Here is a 27,280-nt window from a genome sequence, read left to right as displayed (position 1 = left end):
CAGGGTAGGAAGGCATTGCATGACAGAGGGGCAGAAGGACAGGGCCCGTGCTTTCAGGGTAAGAAGGCATTGCACGTCGGAGGGGCAGAAGGACAGGGCGCTTGCTTTCAGGATAGGAAGGCCCTGCACTTCGGAGGCGCAGAAGGACAGGGCCCTAGCTTTCAGGGTAGGAAGGCATTGCACGCCAGTTGGGCAGACGGACAGGGCCTTTGCTTTCAGGGTAGGAAGGCATTGAACGCCAGGGGGGCAGAAGGACAGGGCCCTTGCTTTCAGGGTAGGAAGGCATTGTACGCCGGAGGGGCAGAAGGACAGGGCCCTTGCTTTCAGGGAAGGAAAGCATTGCACGCCAGTTGGGCAGAATGACAGGGCCCTTGCTTTCAGGGAAGAAAGGCATTGCACACCGGAGGGGCAGTAGGACAGGCCCTTGCTTTCAGGGTAGGAAGGCATTGCATGGCAGAGGGGCAGAAGGACAGGGCCCTTTCTTTCAGGGTAGGAAGGCATTGCACGTCAGAAGGGAAGAGAGGACAGGGCTCTTGCTTTTAGGGTAGGAAGGCATTGCACGCCAGATGGGCAGAAGGACAGGGCCCTTGCTTTTAGGGTAGGAAAACACTGCACTTCGGAGGGGCAGAAGGACAGGGGCCTTGCTTTCAGGTAGGAAGGCATTGCACGCCAGAGGGGCAGAGAGGACAGGGCCCTTTCTTTTAGGGCAAGAAGGCATTGCACGCCGGAGGGGCAAAAGAACAGGGTCCTTGCTTTCAGGGTAGGAAGGCATAGCACCCCAGAGGGGCAGAAGGACAGGGCCTTGCTTTCAGGGTAGGAAGACATTGCACATCGGAGGGGCAGAAGGACAGGCTCCTTGCTTTCAGGTAGGAAGGCATTGCACGTCGGAGGGGGAGAAGGACAGGGCCCTTGCTTTCAGGGTAGGAAGGCATCGCACATCGGAGGGGGAGAAGGACAGGACCCTTGCTTTTAGGGTAGGAAGGCAATGCACATCGGAGGGGCAGAAGGACAGGACCCTTGCTTTCAGGGTAGGAAGGCATTGCACGTCGGAGTGGCAGAAGGACAGGACCCTTGCTTTCATGGTAGGAAGGCATTGCACGCCAGAGGGGGAGAAGGACAGGACCCCTGATTCAGGTCATTGTCCTACTGGATTCAGGAAATTCAAGACTCGGTACCTCGCTTCCTAATTCGTGTAATTCAGGCACCGCTGGAGATGTGCAATGGCTTAGGCTGTATAGACGGGTTTTCTCTGCCTCAGCACCATCTACAGAAGGCAGCCATCCTCGAGGATGATACAGGCTTCCAACGCCACCCAATGCCATAATGCCAAGGTAGGTGACATGTAATACGACTTGGAGAGGAAAGACAGAAGCTCTAGGTGACCGCCAGCACCAGGCATCCCTTACTCCACAGCTTGTACCACAGGTCCACCTTTCTTGGCTCACCATCTCTTACCTTCTCACGCACATTTACAGATTACAGTGACGCCATTGGCTGAAAGAGGACTGTGAAAAGACTGTACTCACCGCCATGTTTCCTGCACACTGTGATGCGCACTTTGTTGTGAGCTTCAACAAGATTGTGGAGTCTTAGAGATTGCTGCGCATTGACAAGGGAAGACAAAGCAGAAAGGTAGTGTGAACTGTGATGCGTTCATTCAGCAGCAGTACTCTGGGATTCATTAGGAGTACAGCGGCAACAGTAAGAACACGGGGGCATCGTTATGAGTACAGCGGCAACAGTAAGAACACGTGGGCATCGTTATGAGTACAGCGGCAACAGTAAGAACACGTGGGCATCGTTATGAGTACAGCGGCCACAATAAGAACACAGGGGCAGCGTTATGAGTACAGCGGCAACAGTAAGAACACGGGGGCATCTTATTAGTACAGCAGCAACAGTAAGAACACGGGGGCATCGTTATGAGTACAGCGGCAACAGTAAGAACACGTGGGCATCGTTATGAGTACAGCGGCCACAATAAGAACACAGGGGCAGCGCTATGAGTACAGCGGCAACAGTAAGAACACGGGGCCATCTTATTAGTACAGCAGCAACAGTAAGAACACGGAGCAGCGTTATGAGTACAGCAGCAACAGGAAGAACACAGGGGCATCTTATGAGTACAGCAGCAACAGTAAGAACACGGGGTAGCGTTATGAGTACAGCAGCAACAGTAAGAACACCGGGGCATCGTTATGAGTACAGCGGCCACAATAAGAACACAGGGGCAGCGCTATGAGTACAGCGGCAACAGTAAGAACACGGGGCCATCTTATTAGTACAGCAGCAACAGTAAGAACACGGAGCAGCGTTATGAGTACAGCAGCAACAGGAAGAACACAGGGGCATCTTATGAGTACAGCAGCAACAGTAAGAACACGGGGTAGCGTTATGAGTACAGCGGCAACAATAAGAACACGTGGGAATCGTTATGAGTACAGCGGCAACAGTAAGTACGGAAGGCATCGTTATGAGTACAGCGGCAATAGTAAGAACACGTGGGCATCGTTAGGGTACAGCGGCAACAGTGAGAACACGGGGGCAGCGTTATGAGTACAGCGGCAACAGTGAGAACACGGGGGCATCTTTATGAATACAGCAGCAACAGTAAGAACACGGGGCAGCGTTATGAGTACAGCGGCAACAGTAAGAACACAGGGCAGCGTAATGAGTACATAGGCAACAGTAAGAACACAGGGGCATCTTATGAGTAAAGCAGAAACAGTAAGAACACGGGCAGCGTCATGAGTACAGCGGCAACAGTAAGAACACGTGGGCATCGCTGTGAGTACAACGGCAACAATAAGAACACTGGGGCATCGTTATGAGTAGAGCAGCAACAGTAAGAACACGTGGGCATCGTTCTGAGTACAACGGCAACAGTAAGAACATGGGGGCATCATTATGAGTACAGCGGCAACAGTAAGAACACAGGGCAGCGTTATGAGTACAGCGGCAACAGTAAGAACATGGGGCAGCATTATGAGTACAGCGGCAACAGTAAGAACACGGGGGCATCGTTATGAGTACAGCGGCAACAGTAAGAACACGGGGGCATCGTTATGAGTACAGCGACAACAGTAAGAACATGGGGGCATCGTTATGAGTACAGCAGCAACAGTAAGAACACAGGGGCATCAATATGAGTACAGCGGCAACAGTAAGAACACGGGGCACTGTTATGAGTACAGCGGCAACAGTAAGAACACAGGGGCATCTTATGAGTACAGCAGCAACAGTAAGAACACGGAGAGCGTTATGAGTATAGCGGCAACAGTAAGAACACGTGGGCATCGTTATGAGTACAGCGGCAACAGTAAGAACACCAGGGCATCGTTATGAGTACAGCGGCAACAGTAAGAACACGTGGGCATCGTTTTGAGTACAGCGGCAACAGTAAGAACACAGGGGCATCGCTATGAGTACAGCGGCAACAGTAAGAACACAAGGCAGCGTTATGAGTACAGCGGCAACAGTAAGAACACAGGGCAGCGTTATGAGTACAGCGGCAACAGTAAGAGCACAGGGGCATCGTTATGAGTACAGTGGCAACAGAAAGAACACGGGGCAGCGTTATGAGTACAGCGGCAACAGTAAGAACACAGGGGCATCTTATGAGTAGAGCAGCAACAGTAAAGAACACGGGCAGTGTTATGAGTATAGTGGGAACAGTAAGAACACGGGGGCATCGTTATGAGTACAGCGGCAACAGTAAGAACACAGGGGCATCTTATGAGTACAGCAGCAACATTAAGAACCCGGGCAGAGTTAGGAGTATAGCGGCAACAGTAAGAACACATGGGCATCGTTATGAGTACAGCGGCAACAGTAAGAACACTGGGGCATCATTATGAGTACAGCGGCAACAGTAAGAACATGTGGGCATCGTTTTGGGTACAGCGGCAACAGTAAGAACACGGGGGCATCATTATGAGTACAGCGGCATCAGTAAGAACACAGGGCAGCGTTATGAGTACAGCGGCAACAGTAAGAACACGGGGGCATCGTTATGAGTACAGCGGCAACAGTAAGAACACGGGGCAGAGTTATGAATACAGCGGCAACAGTAAGAACACGGGGGCATCGTTATGAGTACAGCGGCAACAGTAAGAACACGGGGCAACGTTATGAGTACAGCGGCAACAGTAAGAACACAGGGGCATCTTATGAGTAGAGCAGCAACATTAAGAACATGGGCAGTGTTATGAGTACAGTGGCAACAGTAAGAACACAGGGCAACGTTATGAGTACAGCAGCAACAGTAAGAACACAGGGGCATTTTATGAGTACAGCGGCAACAGTAAGAACACGTGGGCATCGTTATGAGTACAGCAGCAACAGTAAGAACACGTGGGCATCCTTATGAGTACAGCGGCAACAGTACACGGGGGCATTGTTATGAGTACAGCGGCAACAGTAAGAACACAGGGGCATCGTTATGAGTACAGCAGCAACAGCAAGAACATGGGGGCATCGTTATTAGTACAGCGGCAACAGTAAGAACACGGGGGCATCGTTATGAGTACAGCAGCAACAGTAAGAACACAGGGGCATCGTTATGAGTACAGCAGCAACAGCAAGAACATGGGGGCATCGTTATTAGTACAGCGGCAACAGTAAGAACACGGGGGCATCGTTATGAGTACAGCTGCAACAGTAAGAACACAGGGGCATTTTATGAGAACAGCGGCAACAGTAAGAACACAGGGGCACCTTAGAGTACAGCGGCAACAGTAAGAACACAGGGGCATCTTATGAGTACATCTGCAACAGTAAGAACATGGGGGCATCTTATGAGTAAGGAGAAAATGGTGAAATATGTGGAATTTAATATACATCTGATTTTTGAAATCCTACAAAGTCATGCGTTGCAATCACATGGGGTATTTACTGCATAGGAAACATAGAAAGTGCTGCGTGGGAACATTTGGATCAATAAAAGCCGGATGGATAGCTCACGGGTTAAGCGCTCAGCTCTAACATGGGGCAAACCTTCACTTCTCAAGTTCGAATCCCCACCAGGGCAGACTCAAGCCATTGTTCTGAGGACGATACATTGACAGCGACTTAACTTGGTGATGATACTAATGATTCAGGATCGCCTGCGATCATTGCCTCCCTCGCCCCTCCCCCACTCATTCACTCACTGTCTCACTCCTGCTAATTAGCTATGATGCTCTGCCCTGAAGCAACACAGGTGCAGTCCTCCATATTTAAAGGCAGGAGATGACCCCCTCCACTGCTTCACTCATATTAATATCACACACACGGATAGTCCTGCACATGTCTTACCTGCCTGAGTTCATACAGAGTGAGTCCAATGGATATGAAGGAAATGCCTAGGATGACCGACGAGAACTCATAGTAGCCCTCAGACAGCCACAGACCCAGAGTGAAGAACTGGTGAATATAAAATATATTCACAACCTGCAGCAGAGACATAAGAATGGGTTAGAGCAAGAGGCTCAGATGGCACTGCCAGCCCCTGTGCACAGCAACATTCAAGCGGTGCTTTACTCTCAAGAGGCAAGATTCAAGAAAGACAATATGTCATGTAAAAGACAACGGTTACATGTAGAACATTAGTGCAAGACAAGGCATATGTTAAACCCAGGCTAGCAAAACACCCGGACACATGTCCCTGCAACAAACTCAAATCACCCAAATCTGGGGCATTGGTCACAGGTGAAACAGGCATTACATTTCTGAAATATTTCCCCGAGGTACACCCACATTGCTTAAAGCAGGAGCATGTGGAGGGAGTGCATGTGGCTTAAAATGAGAGGGCATGTAGTTTAAATGGGGAGCATGTGGCTTAAAACGGGAACACATGGCTTAAAAAGGGAGCACATGGCTTAAAGAGGGAACCCACACTTATCTGGTATTTTTGGCATGGATCGGTACAGATCTGGAGAGGTGGTGGGTGACAAACCAGTCCAACTCATGTTCCAAACTGCCTGTCACAAGTCACGCTGTGCTACATGTGCCAGTCCAAGAAGAAGCTCTAATCTTGCACCACGGCAGTGAACATCCACCCAGAGCAACAGAGGAAGAGAGGGCGTTACCTTCCAGTTCCTCCACTTCATCAGGGGCAGAAGGAGTGGGTGCAGGTCTAAGCTGGTGGATGTCAGGGAACATCAAGAGGCGTAGGAGGACTTGAACAAAAAAGGCGACTGCAAAGGCGAGGTCTTTCCCTCCGCCACCGCCATCCAGTGGGGGAAAGAGTCCTCACGACGAGACAGAAGATGCTAGAAACTGATTATGCTCCATCAGCGACCATGCTGAGGAGGAAGCGGCGCAGGACACCACACGCGCACCACGTGCAGTAATACTAAAAGCCCCCCCCCCCTTACCTGTAACGGCAGATTTGAGAAGCATCCTTCCCGTCACAGATCAGAACCTGGTCTCATCATTAGGTGGCATCCAGACCACCACGGGCAGCAGTGTTGCCCGCATCATGATAACCCCCAGAAGCCCAGCCTGTGCCAGCCCCTGGGAGTACCACAGAGAGTAGACATGAAACCAATCCGGCCGCTGGCACACTCTGCCGCAAAGGCCTGCTCAGAGGGGAGGAACACAGAACACCCTGTGCCCACAGTGATGCCAGAGACATGGAATGAAGTCAAGAGGCCCCTGCCATGCCATTACACAAGCAGCTAAACACCACCAGTTTCCAGAACTAAGCTCAGTAGTTGGGGGTGGGACGGCGAGCCTCACTCCCTGTACACCAGAAGCGGATAGCAGTGAATCCGCATCCTCACTCCATGTGGGCATCAGGGCAAGGTTATGGGGGCATTAGATCCTAGTCCCATGAGAGACGGTGCCTGCTCGATGCTGACTGAGCTGTACGTTAACAATAGCTCTCTTGACCCCACTCCTCAATGGGAACCCTGGCTTCCAGACCCACAAGGGTAAACTGATGACTGCTCTGGAGTTTCCTGGCTGATGTAATAGCTCTCTTGACCCACTCCTCAATGGGAAACCCTGGCATCCAGACCCTCATGGGAAAACCGATGACTGCTCTGGAGTTCCCCGGCTGATATAATAGCTCCCATGACCTCACTCCTCAATGGTAAACCCTGGCTTCCAGACCCTCATGGGAATACTGAGGACTGCTCTGAAATTCCCTGGCTGATGAAATAGCTCTCTCGACCCCACTCCTCAATGGGAAACCCTGGCTTCCAGACCCTCATGGGAATACTGAGGACTGCTCTGAAATTTCCTGGCTGATGAAATAGCTCTCTCGACCCCACTCCTCAATAGGAAACCCTGGCTTCCAGACCCTCACGGGAAAACCGATGACTGCTCTGGAGTTTCCTGGCTGATGTAATAGCTGTCTCGACCCCACTCCTCAATGGGAACCCTGGCTTCCAGATCCTCATGGGAAAACCGATGACTGCTCTGGAGTTCCCCGGCTTATGTAATAGCTCTCTTGACCCCATTCCTCAATGGGAAACCCTGGCTTCCAGACCCTCAAGGGTAAACCGATGACTGCTCTGGAGTTCCCCGGCTGATATAATAGCTCTCTTGACCCCACTCCTCAATGGGAAACCCTGGCTTCCAGACCCTCATGGGAATACCGAGGACTGCTCTGAAGTTCCCGGGCTGATGAAATAGCTCTCTCGACCCCACTCCTCAATGGGAAACTCTGGCTTCCAGACCCTCATGGGAAAACCGATGACTGCTCTGAAGTTCCCTGGCTGATGAAATAGCTCTCCGACCCCACTCCTCAATGGGAAACCCTGGCTTCCAGACCCTCATGGGAAAACCGATGACTGCTCTGAAGTTCCCTGGCTGATGAAATAGCTCTCTCGACCCCACTCCTCAATGGGAAACCCTGGCTTCCAGACCATCATAGGAAAACCGATGACTGCTCTGAAGTTCCCCAGCTGATGTAATAGCTCTCTCGACCCCACTCCTCAATGGGAAACCCTGGCTTCCAGACCCTCAAGGGTAAACCGATGACTGCTCTGAAGTTCCCCGGCTGATATAATAGCTCTCATGACCCCACTCTGCAATGGGAAACCCTGGCTTCCAGACCCTCAAGGGTAAACCGATGACTGCTCTGAAGTTCCCCGGCTTATGTAATAGCTCTCTTGACCCCACTCCTCAATGGGAATCCCTGGCTTCCAGACCCTCATGGGAAAACCAAATGACTGCTCTGAAGTTCCCCAGCTGATGTAATAGCTCTCTTGACACCAATCCTCAATGGGAAACCCTGGCTTCCAGACCCTCAAGGGTAAACTGATGACTGCTCTGGAGTTCCCCGGCTTATGTAATAGCTCTCTTGACCCCACTCCTCAATGGGAAACCCTGGCTTCCAGACCCTCATGGGAAAACCGATGACTGCTCTGAAGTTCCCCAGCTGATTTAATAGCTCTCTTGACACCAATCCTCAATGGGAAATCCAGGCTTCCAGACCCTCAAGGATAAACCGATGACTGCTCTGAAGTTCCCCAGCTGATGTAATAGCTCTCTTGACACCACTCCTCAATGGGAAACCCTGGCTTCCAGACCCTCAAGGGTAAACCGATGACTGCTCTGGAGTTCCCCGGCTTATGTAATAGCTCTCTTAACCCCACTCCTCAATGGGAAACCCTGGCTTCCAGACCCTCATGGGAAAACCGATGACTGCTCTGAAGTTACCCGGCTGATGTAATAGCTCTCTCAACCCTACTCCTCAACGGAAACCCTGGCTTCCAGACCCCCATGGGAAAACCGATGACTGCTCTGAAGTTCCCTGGCTGATGTAATAGCTCTCTCGACCCCACTCCTCAATGGGAAACCCTGGCTTCCAGACCCTCAAGGGTAAACCGATGACTGCACTGGAGTTCCCCGGCTGATGTAATAGCTCTCTTGACCCCACTCCTCTCTGGGAAACCCTGGCTTCCAGACCCTCATGGGAATACCGAGGACTGCTCTGGAGTTCCCCGGCTGATGTAATAGCTCTCTTGACCCCACTCCTCAGTGAGAAACCCTAGCTTCCAGACCCTCATGGGAAAACCAATGACTGCTCTGAATTTCCCCGGCTGATGTAATAGCTCTCTTTACCCCACTCCTCAATAGTAAACCCTGGCTTCCAGACCCTCATGGGAATACCGAGGACTGCTCTCAAGTTCCCCGACTGATGTAATAGCTCTCTTGACCCCACTCCTCAATGGGAACTCCTGGCTTCCAGACCCTCATGGGAAAACCGATGACTGCTCTGAAGTTCCCCGGCTGATGTAATAGCTTTCATGACCCGACTCCTCTCTGGGAAACCCTGGCTTCCAGACCCTCATGGGAAAACCGATGACTGCTCTGAAGTTCCCCAGCTGATATAATAGCTCTCTTGACCCCATTCCTCAATGGGAACCTAGGCATCCAGACCCTCATGTATAAACCTATGACTGCTCTGGAGCTCCCCGGCTGATGTAATAGTTTCTTGACCCCACTCCTCTCTGGGAAACCCTGGCTTCCAGACCCTCATGGGAAAACCGATGACTGCTCTGAAGTTCCCCAGCTGATATAATAGCTCTCTTGACCCCATTCCTCAATGGGAACCTTGGCTTCCAGACCCTCATGGATAAACCGATGACTGCTCTGTAGTTCCCCAGCTGATGTAATAGCTTTCTTGACCCCACTCCTCTCTGAGAAACCCTGGCTTCCAGACCCTCATGGGAAAACCGATGACTGCTCTGAAGTTCCCCGGCTGATATAATAGCTTTCTTGACCCCACTCCTCTCTGGGAAACCCTGGCTTCCAGACCCTCATGGGAAAACCGATGACTGCTCTGAAGTTCCCCGGCTGATATAATAGCTTTCTTGACCCCACTCCTCTCTGGGAAACCCTGGCTTCCAGACCCTCATGGGAAAACCGATGACTGCTCTGAAGTTCCCCGGCTGATGTGCTTTCTCTTGTAAAGCAGAACCGGAAGTCACCAATGCGGTTATGCCTGCCGTAGGGTGGTTATCGCAGCAGCCGGTGGGGAAAGAAGTCTACTTCACCATGGACATTTATGTAGACCAGTGGTAAGAACCTTAGATGCAGCATACTAGGGGCCTTCCCTTTCTCCAACACGAGAGGGGCCTCAATTGAATTCAAGGTGGCAGCAGGTGTATGTAGTTTGGCACGGGCACCATTGTGCATGCAAGCGTTTCAGGGTAGAAGCCACAATAGAGTTGACATCTGGGAGAAGTCCAGGAGATGGGAGGCACAGTGGCTGAGGTGTGTAGTTTGCATTTGGGCTTTGCTGCAGCGGACAATAGATAGATCAATTGTCCTTACCGCCTTGCAAATTGGCAAGCCAATGCGCGTCTCCTGCTTTGTGCACGTCCTTCAGCTCATGTTCACAAGCTTCATCAGCAATTAGCCTCTGGAACAAATGCTCACTCTGGCCCAGAAGATAATCTTACATTTTGGCCAGTCTTACCATGGCCAAGATGCATTGCACCAATTGCCACAGCACAACCCGGAGAGCTTAGCAGCCACCTGTTGGAATTCTGCTTTGCACATGCTGCACAGGCCATGTGAGCAGTGCAATAGCATCACGCATTAGTGCAAAATCACAGCAGAGCACTAGGCATGTTAACACTGTCTCAGTGGCAGGTTCTGTCTAATGTCTCCTTTATTCTTTATTTATTTACTGTGTTACAGTTTATACAAACATCTCACACAGCAAGGTAAAAAAAGATTACATAACAGTAAATCCGACAGCCTCAACAGACACCTAAAACTTCCAAAGAAGAGGCGCCAATTTTGAGCAATAAAGGAAAAATTAATCGAAAATGTAACTCTTCTTCCCAGACTTCCTCGGCATGTAAGTGCCTCCACCCCACCAATATCAATCTGAGGACAGCCAGGTCAAATCGTTAGAAGATTGCATTCTCTTTCTCCAAAAACATTCCAAAAACATTTAGATCAAATCGTTGAAAATGTCGTTAACTTTCTTCCACATCCTTATCAAGTAAATTACACATGCTTTTTGATGCCCGCCAAGGTGCAGGGCCCACATTGCCTCCATGGTTAGACCTGTGGGAAGGCCAGCAGATAGTGAAGCCAAGCGCTGGGGTGGCTGAAGGGACTCACAGTGCGTCAACAGCTGTTTAACAGTTTCCAGTGAGTTATCCCCACGTAGTCGGCACACCCTGTTCTCCCACGAGAGGAGGAACCATTTGCCCTCAAGTTCCTGCGTCCTAACAGCACTGAATTCTAACTTGATATAGCCCCATACCATGGTGTTCCCAACACAGCATTTCATGTACTTGGGGGACATTCCCTCAGCTGCATGTAGTGGCCCAGATCTAAACCCCCCCCCCCCCGCTTCATATGATGCCAGGTTAACAATTAGCCGGTCTTTGATAACGTCTGTGAGCATCCGCTCCACCTTACCCTTGAATGGTTGATCATTTACATTGACTGTGTCCACCGGCATCCTAGATGGCCACTGACCATGGCCACATGACTATTCTGCATTAGATTAGCTCTAGTCCTCATGGCCTCACATATGTGGCCCTGGAGTGAGTTATTAGGGGCTTGACAAATTTCCATTATGCTATGAGGCAGCTGGTTTGTACCTTCTGCAGTGTGGTCAAGATGTTAAGCTCCCTGTGGACCATTTCCATAGGTGTCCACGCAGGGAGCCTCAAGAGTTTCTTAATTAGTGTCCGCTCAAGTTTACCCACCACGTCTAAGTGGGTCATGGCCCAAATATCTTCTCAATACATGATAACGTAGTTGATCTTGGCCTGATACAGCTGTAGCACGCTGGCCACAGAGTACCGCCCTCCTTTGCTGGCAAATGCGATAATGCGAGGCAACGTCGACAGTGAAGAGGATCTCACTTGCTCATAACCCTTTAGTTTACTATCAAGATTTATCCCCAGACGTTTGTAAACAGATACTTCCTCTATTTGTGCACCATCGAGTTTCTAGATAACATTTTGAGGTTTGCTTCTATTGGGACCCAAGACCATAATGTTGGTTTTGGAGGTGTTAACTATTAACGTATTACCGTCTGCATATTTCTTCCGGTTATTCAAGGCAGTTTGGAAACCAATTGGCGTGAGATGCAGTATGATTAAGTCGTCCACAAAGCCTAACCATTGTAGGAGTATAGAGCCTATTTTTGGGGGGATAGCAGCGGCGTCCTCTAGGACACTGCCCACTTCGGAGATAAAGGTTGAACGACATGGGTGCCAAAGCACAGCCTTGTTAAAGGCCTTTGTAGGTGCTAGTCCAAGAGGCGGTCTTCCAATGTTGATCCAACCTTATGTTTACTGTAGTTTGTTTGTGTAATAGAACCATCATCTTAAGGAGCCCCGGGGGTTATGCCCCAGCAGTGTAGCTTATTCCAAAGTTGACCCTCTGTCTACTGTATCAAAGGTGGCTCTGAAGTCCACCAGGGTCACGTACACCAGGATCTTCCTTATCTTCTAAGCATGTTCGATGGTGGTAAAGGTGGCACTGAAGTCCACCAGGGCCACGTACAGCAGGATCTTCGTACAGCAGGATCTTCCTTATCTTCTAAGCATGCTCGATGGTGGTAAAGGTGGCACTGAAGTCCACCAGGGCCACGTACAGCAGGATGTTCCTTATCTTCTAAGCGTGCTCGATGGTGGTAAAGGTGGCACTGAAGTTCACCAGGGCCACGTACAGCAGGATCTTCGTACAGCAGGATCTTCCTTATCTTCCAAGCATGCTCGATGGTGGTAAAGGTGGCTCTGAGGTCCACCAGGGCCACGTACACCAGGATCTTCCTTATCTTCTAAGCGTGCTCGATAGTGGTAAAGGTGGCACTGAAGTCCACCAGGGCCACGTACAGCAGGATCTTCGTACACCAGGATCTTCCTTATCTTCTAAGCTTGCTCGATGGTGGTAAAGGTGGCACTGAAGTCCACCAGGGCCACGTACAGCAGGATCTTCGTACAGCAGGATCTTCGTACAGCGGGATCTTCCTTATCTTCTAAGCGTGCTCGATAGTGGTAAAGGTGGCACTGAAGTCCACCAGGGCCACGTACAGCAGGATCTTTGTACAGCAGGATCTTCCTTATCTTCCAAGCATGCTCGCTGGTGGTAAAGGTGGCACTGAAGTTCACCAGGGCCACGTACAGCAGGATCTTTGTACAGCAGGATCTTCCTTATCTTCCAAGCATGCTCGCTGGTGGTAAAGGTGGCTCTGAGGTCCACCAGGGCCACGTACAGCAGGATCTTCCTTATCTTCTAAGCATGCTCGATGGTGGTAAAGGTGGCACTGAAGTTCACCGGGGCCACGTACAGCAGGATCTTTGTACAGCAGGATCTTCCTTATCTTCCAAGCATGCTCGCTGGTGGTAAAGGTGGCACTGAAGTTCACCAGGGCCACGTACAGCAGGATCTTTGTACAGCAGGATCTTCCTTATCTTCCAAGCATGCTCGCTGGTGGTAAAGGTGGCTCTGAGGTCCACCAGGGCCACGTACAGCAGGATCTTCCTTATCTTCTAAGCATGCTCGATGGTGGTAAAGGTGGCACTGAAGTTCACCAGGGCCACGTACAGCAGGATCTTTGTACAGCAGGATCTTCCTTATCTTCCAAGCATGCTCGCTGGTGGTAAAGGTGGCTCTGAGGTCCACCAGGGCCACGTACACCAGGATCTTCCTTATCTTCTAAGCGTGCTCGATAGTGGTAAAGGTGGTACTGAAGTCCACCAGGGCCAAGTACAGCAGGATCTTCGTACAGCAGGATCTTCCTTATCTTCCAAGCATGGTCAATGGTAGTAAAGGTGGCTCTGAAGTCCACCAGGGCCACGTTCAGCAGGATCTTCGTACAGCAGGATCTTCCTTATCTTCTAAGCGTGCTCGATGGTGGTAAAGGTGGCACTCAAGTCCACCAGGGCCACGTACAGCAGGATCTTCGTACAGCAGGATCTTCCTTATCTTCCAAGCATGCTCGATGGTAGTAAAGGTGGCTCTGAAGTCCACCAGGGACACGTACACCAGGATCTTCCTTATCTTCTAAGCATGCTCGATGGTGGTAAAGGTGGCACTGAAGTCCGCCAGGGCCACATACAGCAGGATCTTCGTACAGCAGGATCTTCCTTATCTTCAAAGCATGCTCGATGGTGGTAAAGGTGGCACTGAGGTCCACCAGGGCCACGTACACCAGGATCTTCCTTATCTTCTAAGCGTGCTCGATAGTGGTAAAGGTGGCACTGAAGTCCACCAGGGCCAAGTACAGCAGGATCTTCGTAAAGCAGGATCTTACTTATCTTCCAAGCATGCTCGATGGTGGTAAAGGTGGCACTGAAGTCCACCAGGGCCACGTACAGCAGGATCTTCATACAGCAGGATCTTCCTTATCTTCTAAGCATGCTCGGTGGTGGTAAAGGTGGCACTGAAGTCCACCAGGGCCACGTACAGCAGGATCTTCCTTATCTTCTAAGCGTGCTCGATGGTGGTAAAGGTGGCACTGAAGTCCACCAGGGCCACGTACAGCAGGATCTTCATACAGCAGGATCTTCCTTATCTTCAAAGCATGCTCGATGGTGGTAAAGGTGGCACTGAAGTCCACCAGGGCCACGTACAGCAGGATCTTCCTTATCTTCTAAGCATGCTCGGTGGTGGTAAAGGTGGCACTGAAGTCCACAAGGGCCACGTACAGCAGGATCTTCCTTATCTTCTAAGCGTGCTCGATGGTGGTAAAGGTGGCACTGAAGTCCACCAGGGCCACGTACAGCAGGATCTTCATACAGCAGGATCTTCCTTATCTTCTAAGCATGCTCGATGGTGGTAAAGGTGGCACTGAAGTCCACCAGGGCCACGTACAGCAGGATCTTCGTACAGCAGGATCTTCCTTATCTTCCAAGCATGCTCGATGGTAGTAAAGGTGGCTCTGAAGTCCACCAGGGACACGTACACCAGGATCTTCCTTATCTTCTAAGCGTGCTCGATGGTGGTAAAGGTGGCACTGAAGTCCACCAGGGCCACATACAGCAGGATCTTCGTACAGCAGGATCTTCCTTATCTTCCAAGCATGCCCGATGGTGGTAAAGGTGGCTCTGAGGTCCACCAGGGCCACGTACACCAGGATCTTCCTTATCTTCTAAGCGTGCTCGATAGTGGTAAAGGTGGCACTGAAGTCCACCAGGGCCAAGTACAGCAGGATCTTCGTAAAGCAGGATCTTCCTTATCTTCCAAGCATGCTCGATGGTGGTAAAGGTGGCACTGAAGTCCACCAGGGCCACGTACAGCAGGATCTTCCTTATCTTCTAAGCGTGCTCGATGGTGGTAAAGGTGGCACTAAAGTCCACCAGGGCCACGTACAGCAGGATCTTCATACAGCAGGATCTTCCTTATCTTCAAAGCATGCTCGATGGTGGTAAAGGTGGCACTGAAGTCCACCAGGGCCACGTACAGCAGGATCTTCCTTATCTTCTAAGCGTGCTCGATGGTGGTAAAGGTGGCACTGAAGTCCACCAGGGCCACGTACAGCAGGATCTTTGTACAGCAGGATCTTCCTTATCTTCTAAGCGTGCTCGATGGTGGTAAAGGTGGCACTGAAGTCCACCAGGGCCACGTACAGCAGGATCTTCCTTATTTTCCTAGCTTGCTCGATGGTGGTAACTAATGCCAGACAGTTGCTGACCATTATGGAACCTTTACGAAAGCCAGTTTGATGGAATGGTATGATGTTATTGGCTTCTGCCCAATATTCAAGCTCTTTCAGTAAGGTACGGGCAAATAATTTAGCCGAGATGTCTAATATTGGCAGGAGTCTATAGATCCCTGGTTTTTTGTGATTGCCCTTTTTCCAGACGGGAATTATAATACTGTCATGCCACCTGGAGGGAATCGCTTGAGTGACTTCAATAATGCAAATAACCTATGCAGTGCTTGGTCCTAGATATTTGGATCCAACTTGATTAAAGAACTGCAGATGGCGCCCGGGGCAGGTGCCTTGGAAGAATTGCTAGTTGTAATGAGCTTAAGTATGTCGGCCATGCTGTTCTGATACTGCCATTTGGCTGAGGTGAATTCAGTTGTCAACTTCCGCCCCAAAAATATGAGCTATGGGAAGGTCCCAAGTAAATTCTGGAACCCCATCAATGTCTCTAGTTCTGCCATTTTGCCCACTGATTATACTCCAAAATGTTCTGGGGTCCTGTGTAAGTGAGGCGCGAACTGGTGCCTTCCATCGAATACAATCCGAGGTGTATTTCTGCATCCTAAGCCACTTGGCATATTTTGGTTTAGTGGCCTTCGCTGAAGCACAATACTTGATCTGACATGGGATATCCTTGGCCAGGATGTGCAGCTCCCTATGCAGTAGCCTTTTCCCATCTCTAACTTGTCCATCGTGCCCATGCAGGTGGCCTGAGGAGGTGGCAACCGCCAGTCTGCGTGTCAGCATACTTTCGGCCATGGAGCATTGTTTATTGCGTTCCATGGTCAATTCAAATTGATTAATGACTAGGTTGGCCATCGCATAAGACATAGCGTCTGCAGATCCATTATGCACTAAATTACCTCTGTATAGAGTTGAATGTACAGTGAGCTGTGCCTTTCCCCTAGAGCCATCATTCCATGAAATACGATTTAGAGTTGAATTCATGACAAGGTTACCAGTAAAGACAGGGCCAGAAGGTTTGACAAAATGTAACGGTGGGAGAAATAGCAACTATGCCAGAAGCACTGGAGCACTTTAATGCCTCTGAGTACTATTCAGCCTCTTTTTGTTTTTTTGTACATAATTGCCGGTTTGACGCATTTTTTCTTCTTTCTCTTATAACAAACAGAAGAGTTTGGATCTGTCACCCTGTTTGTTCGGGGCTCAAGTTCAGGGTGGATTCTAGCTGGGAGAGAGCATTCCTGCTCTAGACCAGTCATAGGGCATCATTACGAGTTTGGGGGTAGCCATGCCCTTAGCAAGGGCATGGCTACCCCCAAACTCGGGTCCGGGTTCCCTGAATGGGGAAACACTGGGCCATTCCAACCTAGGAGGCCCTAGTATTTCCCCATTCAAGGAACCCGGACCTGGCACATCCCCATTTCCATTTGAGCCCTCATAGAGCTCAATGGGAATGGGGAGGATGCTAACAACGGGCCCGTTAATGACGGGCCCGTTGTTAACAGGCTGGGCCGCTCGCGGGGGCCACTAAGGACGTTTGGTAAAACCAGGCGTCCAGAGCGGGTCCCGCGAGCGGACCTCGTAATGAGGTGGAATGGGGTTAACAGCGCCGGCAGCTCTAATGGCACTGTTAACCCCTTACCGCCAGGGTCGTAATGAGGCCCTGTAGTGTTGATCCGATTGTCCATGGCCTCCATTTGGAGGGCAGTAGAGTTCAGAACTTTAGTTATGTTACTCATTTCAATTTTCTGTGGCTCTGCGGCAGCACACAGTTTCCCCGGCTTTGCATCAATGTTAGTACACTTACCAGTCAGCTTAACCAGTAAATTCTCAAGTATGCCAAACATAGCTTCAGATGCTGTGCTATCGTTTGCAAGACAGCTTAAGGCTTCCATAGCGGTGCCATCCGGCAGCAAAGAGGTGGACCTGAAGATTGCAGGCAGAGACTGGGTAGGTGTAGAGTGCCTTGTCATGTGGCCCTCCTGGTTATCATGCTGGAACATTCCTTCTGCATCGGGTGCCCCTCCCTAGTCCATGTATGTGATGCTTCTAAACATGGAATAACCGGACTAATAGGCGGGTTTGTGGTGAGCACACCTGCAGTGGAAAGGCCTAAAGTGCGGTCAGACAGATCCACCAGATGCTCTGGAACTGGGGCGATCAAAGCCAGTAGTACAGGCTCAGTGGTCTTAGTGCCAATGCATGGAATCCTGGCACTTAACTCATCAGTAAGTTCCACAAAGCGATCGGACGTGGCATCCATCATTCGAAGCGTGGTAAAAGTCAGCGATTGTAGTGTTAGGTTGCAGCCGGTTCACAGAATCGCCAATAGCTACAGTTCGTTGGGGGCAGCCTCGTGTTGAGCAACGTGAGCTACTGTTTGAGTTCCCTTTGGGTCTAGTTAAGTCAATATGATCGATGGCCTCCTCAGTGCAGAACACCCCTCTGATGGACAGAAGCATTTGTTCAGGGCACTGCTCCTGCGGGAAGGGATGATGGTCAGAAGCACTTCTGCAGGACACTGCTCCTCCGGAAAGAGGTGATGATCAGAAGCACTTCTGCAGGACACTGCTCCTCCGGAAAGAGGTGATGATCAGAAGCACTTCTTCAGGACACTGCTCCTGCAGGTAGGGATGATGGTCAGAAGCACTTCTGCAGGGTACTGCTCCTGCGGAAAGAGGTGATGATCAGAAGCACTTCTTCAGGAAACTGCTCCTGTAGGAAGGGATGATGGTCAGAAGCACTTCTGTAGGACACTGCTCCTGCGGGAAGGGATGATGGTCAGAAGCACTTCTGCAGGACACTGCTCCTGCAGGAAGGGATGATGGTCAGAAGCACTTCTGTAGGACACTGCTCCTGTAGGAAGGGATGATGGTCAGAAGCACTTCTGTAGGACACTGCTCCTGCGGGAAGGGATGATGGTCAGAAGCACTTCTGCAGGACACTGCTCCTGCAGGAAGGGATGATGGTCAGAAGCACTTCTGCAGCTGCGGGAAAGGATGATGGTCAGAAGCACTTCTGCAGGACACTGCTCCTGCGGAAAGAGGTGATGATCAGAAGCACTTCTTCAGGACACTGCTCCTGCAGGAAGGGATGATGGTCAGAAACACTTCTGCAGGACATTGCTCCTGCGGGAAGGGATGATAGTCAGAAGCACTTCTGCTGGACATTGCTCCTGCGGGAAGGGATGATGGTCAGAAGCACTTCTGCAGGACACTGCTCCTGCGGGAAGGGATGATGGTCAGAAGCACTTCTGCAGGACACTGCTCCTGCGAGAAGGGATGATGGTCAGAAGCACTTCTGTAGGACACTTCTCCTGCGGGAAAGGATGATGGTCAGAAGCACTTCTGCAGGACACTGCTCCTGCGGAAAGAGGTGATGATCAGAAGCACTTCTGCAGGACACTGCTCCTGTGGGAAGGGATGATGGTCAGAAGCACTTCTGTAGGGCACTGCTCCTGCAGAAAGAGGTGATGATCAGAAGCACTTCTTCAGGACACTGCTCCTGCGGGAAGGGATGATGGTCAGAAGCACTTGCACTTTTGCAGGACACTGGTCCCGCAGGGTGAAAGGGTGATGATCAGAAGCACTTCTGCAGGACACTGCTCCTGCGGGAAGGGGCGATGGTCAGAAGCACTTCTTCAGGACACTGCTCCTTCGGGAAGGGATGATGGTCAGAAGCACTTCTGTAGCACACTGCTCCTGCGGGAAGGGATGATGGTCAGAAGCACTTCTGCAGGACACTGCTCCTGCGGGAAGGGATGATGGTCAGAAGCACTTCTGTAGGACACTGCTCATGCGGGAAGGGATGATGGTCAGAAGCACTTCTGCAGGACATTGCTCCTGCGGGAAGGGATGATGGTCAGAAGCACTTCTGCAGGACACTGCTCCTGCGGGAAGGGATGATGGTCAGAAGCACTTCTGCAGGACACTGCTCCTGCGAGAAGGGATGATGGTCAGAAGCACTTCTGTAGGACACTTCTCCTGCGGGAAAGGATGATGGTCAGAAGCACTTCTGCAGGACACTGCTCCTGCGGAAAGAGGTGATGATCAGAAGCACTTCTTCAGGACACTGCTCCTGCGGGAAGGGATGATGGTCAGAAGCACTTGCACTTTTGCAGGACACTGGTCCTGCAGGGTGAAAGGGTGATGATCAGAAGCACTTCTGCAGGACACTGCTCCTGCGGGAAGGGGCGATGGTCAGAAGCACTTCTTCAGGACACTGCTCCTTCGGGAAGGGATGATGGTCAGAAGCACTTCTGCAGGGCACTGCTCCTGCGGAAAAAGATGATGATCAGAAGTACTTCTGCAGGGCACTGCTCCTGCAGGAAGGGATGATGGTCAGAAGCACTTCTTCAGGACACTGCTCCTGCGGAAAGAGATGATGATCAGAAGCACTTCTCCAGGGCACTGCTCCTGCAGGAAGGGATGATGGTCAGAAGCACTTCTGCAGGGCACTGCTCCTGCGGGAAGGGATGATGGTCAGAAGCACTTCTGCAGGGAACTGCTCCTGCGAGAAGGGGCGATGGTCAGAAGCACTTTTGAGTGTTAGTGTAGTATCTCGAAGATGCCCCATGTCCATCTGGGAATATTGCCTCTAACCACAGGCGAATCCATTGCACTTCTGCATGTTGAATAATTGGCATTTATATAATGAAAAGTGACGTCATTTAAGAAGACTACGGAATGGCATCTAACCATAGTCAACACTCTGGCTCAGATGATGGCAATGGTGTTTTACCCTAATGTGGAGCAGGTTTGCTTTCTGGTGCATGTGGCTTTGAAGCAGATCACTGTGGCAGTGGCTGCAGGGTTCTGAAATCTGATGACTTGCCCATGCCACTGATTAAAGAGAGAGTCGTGTTTTCTAATACTTGTATTGCCTCATGCTCACATCCATTATCAAGGTTTTCCTGTTCTCCCACAAGGTGCAGCCAACCACTAAGATTACTGGGCTCTTCCACAGAGCCCAGTCTCCCGCAAACACGCTCAAGCTGTCCCACATGGCATGTTCAAGTATGCCAGCCGTTGAATAGACCTCTGCCACTCTTGCAGAGTTTCCCTGGAAGGCCAGTCCCTTCCCAATGACTGCCTTATGCGTTCCACTCTGCAGAATACCGTAGGAAGGGCAGTGGACCTACATATACCCCTTCAGGTGGCGGGCACCACTAAATGTGCCAGTGGTCCTGGGTAATGAACTGCCTGCAATAAAGCCTGGGGGTTCATCCACGCATTCTTACATAGCTAAGGGGGTCCTGTCCAAAGACAGGTGCTTCTGAAGGGACACTGCTCAGAACCGCTGTTTGGGGTGGTACCAGCAATAAGGGCCAGATGTTGCACACAGTTGCCCCTTCCACTAGCACTGCTTGGTTAGGTTGGAGGGCTAGGGTGCTTGGCACAGCATCGCTGATATGATTGATGTGCTGCGGCCCAGTCCTGGGATACGCTAGGAACCTTTCTCAGCTCCTCCCCACTGCTGGAGTGGGCGATGGTGGATGCATGCCTCCTTGGAGACTGAGGACTCATGCACCCGGTATATCTTCCGGTACCACCAGCACACATGTTTCCTCTTCGATGTTGTCTATGGAGCTCAACCCTTGCCCCCTTCCTTCTGCCCTCATTTGATCCTCTTCCCACAGCCTTCCACCATGCGGATGATGCAGGTGCCTCCACCCTGGCAGTCTACCCTGGGGGCAGGGCAAAACAGTCTCATTCACAAGGCCCTGTGATCTCTGTATGGGGTGGCTGTTGTCATGCTCTGAGGGACTTGCCTGTCCACCATTGCAAGAGCAATGCTCTTGCAGCAGCTTCCCCATTCTCCCACATGAGAAAATGGGCTTCCTACTCCTCCAATGCATCCATTGCTTCTGTGCAACTTGTCGCCACCGGTGTCTCCTCCTAAGGCCATGTCTCCTCTCCCACTTCTGAGGCCACCCTCATTACCACAGTGCCCCCCCCCTCCAACCAGTTGAAAGGATCAGCAATGCTATGTGGCCCGAAAACTAACTGACAACTGCTTAGAGAAGAGGCAACCCCATCCCACCATCCTGGTGGTGTCATCCTCCTCTGAGGAAAAATGCAGTTTCTGCTAGCTGGCTTCCCCTCCCAGCAGTGCAGACACCATTGTACGTGCCACAAATGCCAACACTAAAAAGCATGCACACAACTGACAGCCCAAAGGTGTGTATTAAAAGTATCCTCTCATCACCTCATCTCTACTATCTCCCCTTTCACTTCCTCTCTCATTAACAGTGGCACCAAGTGGGAAGTCCTCCTGGCGGGCTTCTCATCCTCTTGTTGCCTCGTTAATGTCTACCACACTGGCACTATCCTGGTTCAGGGTCCTCAACCCAACCTCCTTCTCTTTGACTGGACCCCACCTTCCCTCATTAACTTCCTTCTGTCTGCTGCCTCTCCCCTACCACTCTCACGGCCCCCTCCTCTGACCGGAGTACCACACCCCTGTACTCCTCCTCAGAAAACCTTCAAAGGCAGAGACTGACTCCACCTGGCAACTCTTAACGCCTGCTCTCCAAACAAACACTCTGCTGACTTCTGCATAAGAGACTGACCCAGGGATACTGTGAGTCCCCATCGATCTTTAACAGAGTCCTACAGATGGATCTAGGCAATATTCATCTTAAAAGTGCGATGATATAATATGTCTATGACATTTTAATTTGTAGCGTCACAGAGGATGAGTGCAGACAAGACTGAATTCAGTTGGTGACTATTCTAGCAGACAAGGGCTACAAGGTAGACAATGAGAAGTTACAATACTGCCAAGAAGAGGTATCATGTATAGGGCAGCTGATTTCACATGAAGGAAAGAAGGTGACACCTGAAAGAGCTGAGGTTATTACGAAAACCTCAAATCCAAATACAAAGAAACAGATGCAACAGTTTGTTGGGTTATGCAACTATGTTAGTGCCTGGGTATTTGATTACAGTATATACACAAGACCCCTTTTGCAAGCTTTAAAGAAAGCACAAGTGGATAAAGTAAAAATAGAATGGACTAAGGAAATGGAGGAAGAGTTTGAGGAGCTGAAAAATCAATTTGTACAACCCCTTTGTAGGAATTCCTACCTATGCAGAGGAATTGTATTTGTTTCCACACACAAATGGGACAGTCATGACAGCAGTGTTTACGCAGAGAACTACATTGGGATACAAGCCTTTAGCGTATTACAATGGGATTTTAGACCCAGTTATGAGAGGACACTTTCCTTGCAAACAATCTTTGGCAGCTGCCGCATTCACAATTGAGAAGTCTACAAGTTTTGCTATGGGCTGCTCTATGACTCTCTTCGTGGAGCATGCTCTTTTTGACATTTTAGAGAAATCCAAAGGCACATTGACATCCCAAAGAGCTTCAGTTAATGGTCCAATGATTTCTAATCCAACGATTAAGATTGTAAGATGTAAAATACTGAATCCTGCCATCTTTATAGCTGAGCCAATAGAAGAAGGTGATCATGAGCATGACTGTGTTAATTATGTAGAATTTTATGATGATATTCCCCGATTGAAGGAGAATGCTTTGGCGGGAGGGGAAATTCTCTTTATTGATGTTTCTTTGAAAATGTATCAGACTAGTGGGGAAAGGCATTCAGGTGCCACGGTAGTGAGACACAGTTAAAATGGAGAATTTTAAGTTGTAGCAAATGCAAGGCTACGCCTCACTTTTCAGTGCAAGAAGCAGAATTAGTAGCACTTATTGTCGCACTCAAGAAGCACAAAGGGCAGGAAGTGATTGTGTACAGTGACTCCGCCTATATGACATCAACTGCACTTAGTAGGACCATGTTGGAAAAGGAGGGGCTACCTCCATGCGGACAGCACTCCAGTGCAGCACACATCCTTATTGGACAGGTTTATTAAGGCACTCCCAGTGGTCATAGCGGTCACTAATTGCACAGCGCATACTAAGCAAACAAATGTTATCGCTTGTGGGAACAAAGCCACAGACAAAGAAGCCAAAAGGGTTGCATATTCCCCAGATATTTCGAGTTATGATACTGAGAGTATAAAAAGTAGTTACAACCATGTGAGGCTTTCATAAATTATCGATAACCCAACTAATGGAGATTCAAGGGAGTGCACCACAGGAAGAGCAGGAATTGTGGAAATGAAGGGGGTGTTCTTTATCCCCCACAGAAGCATTATGGTGACAAGCCAGCACTGGAAAGCCAGTGGTGCCAGTAGCATTATTAAAGGTTGCTCTTGAACAGCTGCATATAAATAGGGAGAGTCTTGCTACTACAATTGCAGAAGAATGGTTCATTACAAATTTGTTGGAGCATGTTGCACTATTTATGATAAACTGCATTGTTTGTCAAATGTTTTCTGCTGGGCATACACTAAGAACAATTAGAGGGGTAATACCTTGACCGAATAGTCCCTTTCAGCATTTAGATATCGACTATGTTGATATGTTTCAAGTATGTAATGTGTATAGGTATCTATTAGTGCTGGTGTGTCCTTTCTCTAGGTGGATGGAGTCAGGTCCGAGAACACACCCTGATGCCACTTGTGCAACCAGGTTTTTAGTGCATGAAGTTTTCCCAAGATGGGGTGTGTGTGACGTGCTGAGATCTGACAATGGGCCACATTTTGTTAATGAGCTATTTTAACAAATAGGGCTTCTACTGAATATAAAGCACATGTTTTCTTCTGCTCATCACCCGCAAGCGATCAGGAAATGTGAGAGACTCAACAGCCTCCTTAAATAAAGGATTGCCACAATTAAATTGACTTTGAAGAAGGGATGGCTATATTGCCTACACCTACTTATATGCCCTTTGGAATCAGCCAGGATCAGACCGCCGACTCACTCCGCATGAACTAATGACAGGATGTTGAATGAGAATGCCCCTCACTTCTCCATCTAGAAGTAAAAGTGATGACCAGAGTGTAGCTAAAACCTTAGGTGATGAGATGCATGACTATTTGACATGTATGACCTCTAGCATTTCTTTCATTTCAGATCAAGTCAAGGAGGTTGGTCTCAGACCACAATTCAACATCAACCCAATTGAACTACTATCAACACCCAAGTTATATGTTGGAGACCTAGTTCTCATTCACATCTTTACTAAAAAGTGGCATGAGCCACAATTCAATGGTCCCTTTTGCCTTGAGAATGTAACCCCTTCAACTGTAAAAGCCCAAGGAAGATGAGCTTCGCTTCACCTGGGAGACATAAAAGCCTACAAAGGTGAGACCCCCCTCCCACACTCGCTGATCCAGAAGCAAGGCAAGAAGAAGAATTTCAGCATGTGCAGACTCAATCGATGACGAAGAAGAAGGACGATGAACTAACCAGCTAAAAATACAGATTTTGTATTGAACTAAAATTCAGTGAACACTCTTTATAGATATTTTAGCAGGAGTGCAAAGACTTGCCGAGAATTTTGGGAATTTTGGAAAACAACTTTTAGATACACGTTGAAGTATCAAAGTTATACCTAAATGTCAGTTCTTGATCAGAAATTGGAAACGAGATCAGTATCCAGATTCATATCGTGGTGAAAACCTGTTCTAAGCAGTTAAACATATGGTACTTACTGACAGTGATGTTTATCGGCTTGTGCTTGCTGTCTTTGCATTTATACTTCAAGGTTATCCATCTCTTGTCAGAAGAGATGTTGATATTCACACTTTTTTACAGATTCCGAAAAATGGCCCAGTGATAAGAAGGCTTCTCATCGCAATAATTGAGCTGATTTTACAGTTGCAAGTATAAAGAAGTGTGATGATTGTATTAAAGATGAGAAATGTAGAAGCTGGCATAGTTCTAGAGAATGAACAAGTAGCAGAATGGCACAAGAAATGGATGGCTATGTTTTTGTGCATAATCTATGCCTGTACAATTACGACCTTTGTCTTTCTGTTCATCGTCTTTCACAGTCTATATCATGTTAGCACTTCTCCTGAGGCAAAGGTCCCTACGGTTCTTCCTACTAAGGGAACTTCCTTTGATATACTTCATGAATGGTACAATGGTTCTAAAAGACACAGGAGAAATGCAGAGGAAGATAATGAGGGGATAAATACATGTCTCGATAAAGCAGCACTCTCATCCCCTATTCCATGAATACAGTGCAAACTTTTATCTTCAGAGAAGTCCCAGAACACGATGCCAGGTGTCTCATTCATCTTGCAGCATGTATGACCAGAGGACAATTTCAGGGAAGTTGGGCCTCTTTACAATGGAGATCAAAATGGTTGTTTCCATTCCAGGATGATTATATCAGGACTATACAGATGGAAAGGGAACCTGGATGGGAGAGCAAGATGCGTGTGTATCCTGCAGCAGGACAGGAAGAGGTAGTCATTGAAGACATGAAGAGATGTCATGATCGATGTCGAATCTGGGTTTGGACCCAAGGAATGATGAAAATGTCAGAAAATACGTAGAGGCCAGCATCGTAGCACCTGAATGAACAAAGTTCCTGTATCCAAAGAATCAAAAGAAGTATTTCAGATGATGGGTCTATTGTAATCTGAATGCACAGTGCAACTACATGACCTGGAGTGTACATGAGCATGTCAAATCGGCCGGCACCCTGAGGGGGGTGATGAAAATCCTGACTCAAAAGAAGCACTTTTTCAAGAGGAAATATTAGGATTTGGAGACACTTGACAAGGACTTGAGGAGGAATGCAGAGGAGCAGTTATATGCCTCTGCAGGAAATCCCGCCCCCATGCCTCCTATTGAAAGCCTGAGATTGTGCCATACTTAACACCAGCAGTTGTGACCATGCCACGATGAGTTTTAAAAAGAAGGTACCCGTTGAGAATGCCCTTTTGAATGTATCCTCGAAGAGATGATAACCTGAGGGAGGAACTCCCTGAAAAAATATGAAAAGGAGTAAAATGAGTAGCTGGTGACGTCACGAAAGACGAGTGTGATGCACTGAGAATGCTGGCTGAAGAGAATGTATGGATCTTGCAGAAACTGATGACAAAGTTAAGAATCGAGTAAATTTTAATATGCAGAAATGAAGATTGAATGTGTGCAAAGCACTGCAGAAAATGTAAGCCTTTCAATAACTGTACAGATGCTGTAATGCAAGTAGATTAAGTAATTTTAGAAGCTGGCTATATGTAGTTAATACACTGCAGTGAAGTCACCATTGTATAGAAGCTGGACATTGGTGTCATGAAATTAGAAAGCCAGTATCCATGGAGAGAAAACTTGAGAACTGTGTTGCATCAAAAATAAGCTGAGATCGTGGAAAACAATGGCGAGGCTGCTTGGCCTGGTATCAAAGCTGAAGAAGCCAAGGTTGGTTATGTATTCTTGGAGGCAGTGAACGTGCAAAGCTGAATCATCCCTTGTTAAGGTGCAAAGAAAGAACACCAAGTGTGGCAAGTTTTATTCATTTAAAACCTTTAAATGCTGCAAAATTTACCAAACCGTGGTCTCCTGTCATGTGAACCAAGGATGGAAATAGAGTTGAGCGTGTAATTCTAGACCGATAGTGAGTGCTCGCACTCCCATATATTCCCAGCAACAAGAATACTTTGCAAGGCCAACTTGAAAGACAATATGCATGGCAGAAGGCATGGGTGATGAGAGATGTTGGGCTAGTTGGGAGGGGAGGTAAAGTCAAGTCCACCTCCTGGCACCTGGGTCTGAGTTTATGTGCTGCTAAGTGAACCAAATGTTCCAGACATGATACGAGTG

General features: G+C 49.1%; 1 protein-coding gene across 2 annotated transcripts in view; it reads right to left on the bottom strand.

The window, feature by feature from the left end:
• The window catches only part of LOC138491101 (probable cation-transporting ATPase 13A4), a 978,968-nt gene that overhangs the window by 737,947 nt on the left and 213,741 nt on the right, over positions 1-27,280 (bottom strand). For both annotated transcript variants that reach the window (XM_069617419.1, XM_069617420.1), the window contains exons 7-8: positions 5,296-5,430; positions 1,527-1,599 (exon numbers count right to left, since the gene is read on the bottom strand). In XM_069617419.1, the coding sequence (XP_069473520.1) occupies positions 1,527-1,599; positions 5,296-5,430 (208 nt within the window). The remainder of the gene's footprint in view (positions 1-1,526; positions 1,600-5,295; positions 5,431-27,280) is intronic.

Source organism: Ambystoma mexicanum, chromosome 10 (assembly GCF_040938575.1).
Source record: "Ambystoma mexicanum isolate Mex_15411 chromosome 10, UKY_AmexF1_1, whole genome shotgun sequence".
NCBI classification, from domain to species: Eukaryota; Metazoa; Chordata; class Amphibia; order Caudata; family Ambystomatidae; genus Ambystoma; species Ambystoma mexicanum.
Note: the sequence above shows the minus strand (reverse complement) of the source record. Positions and strands in the feature narration are given on the sequence as shown.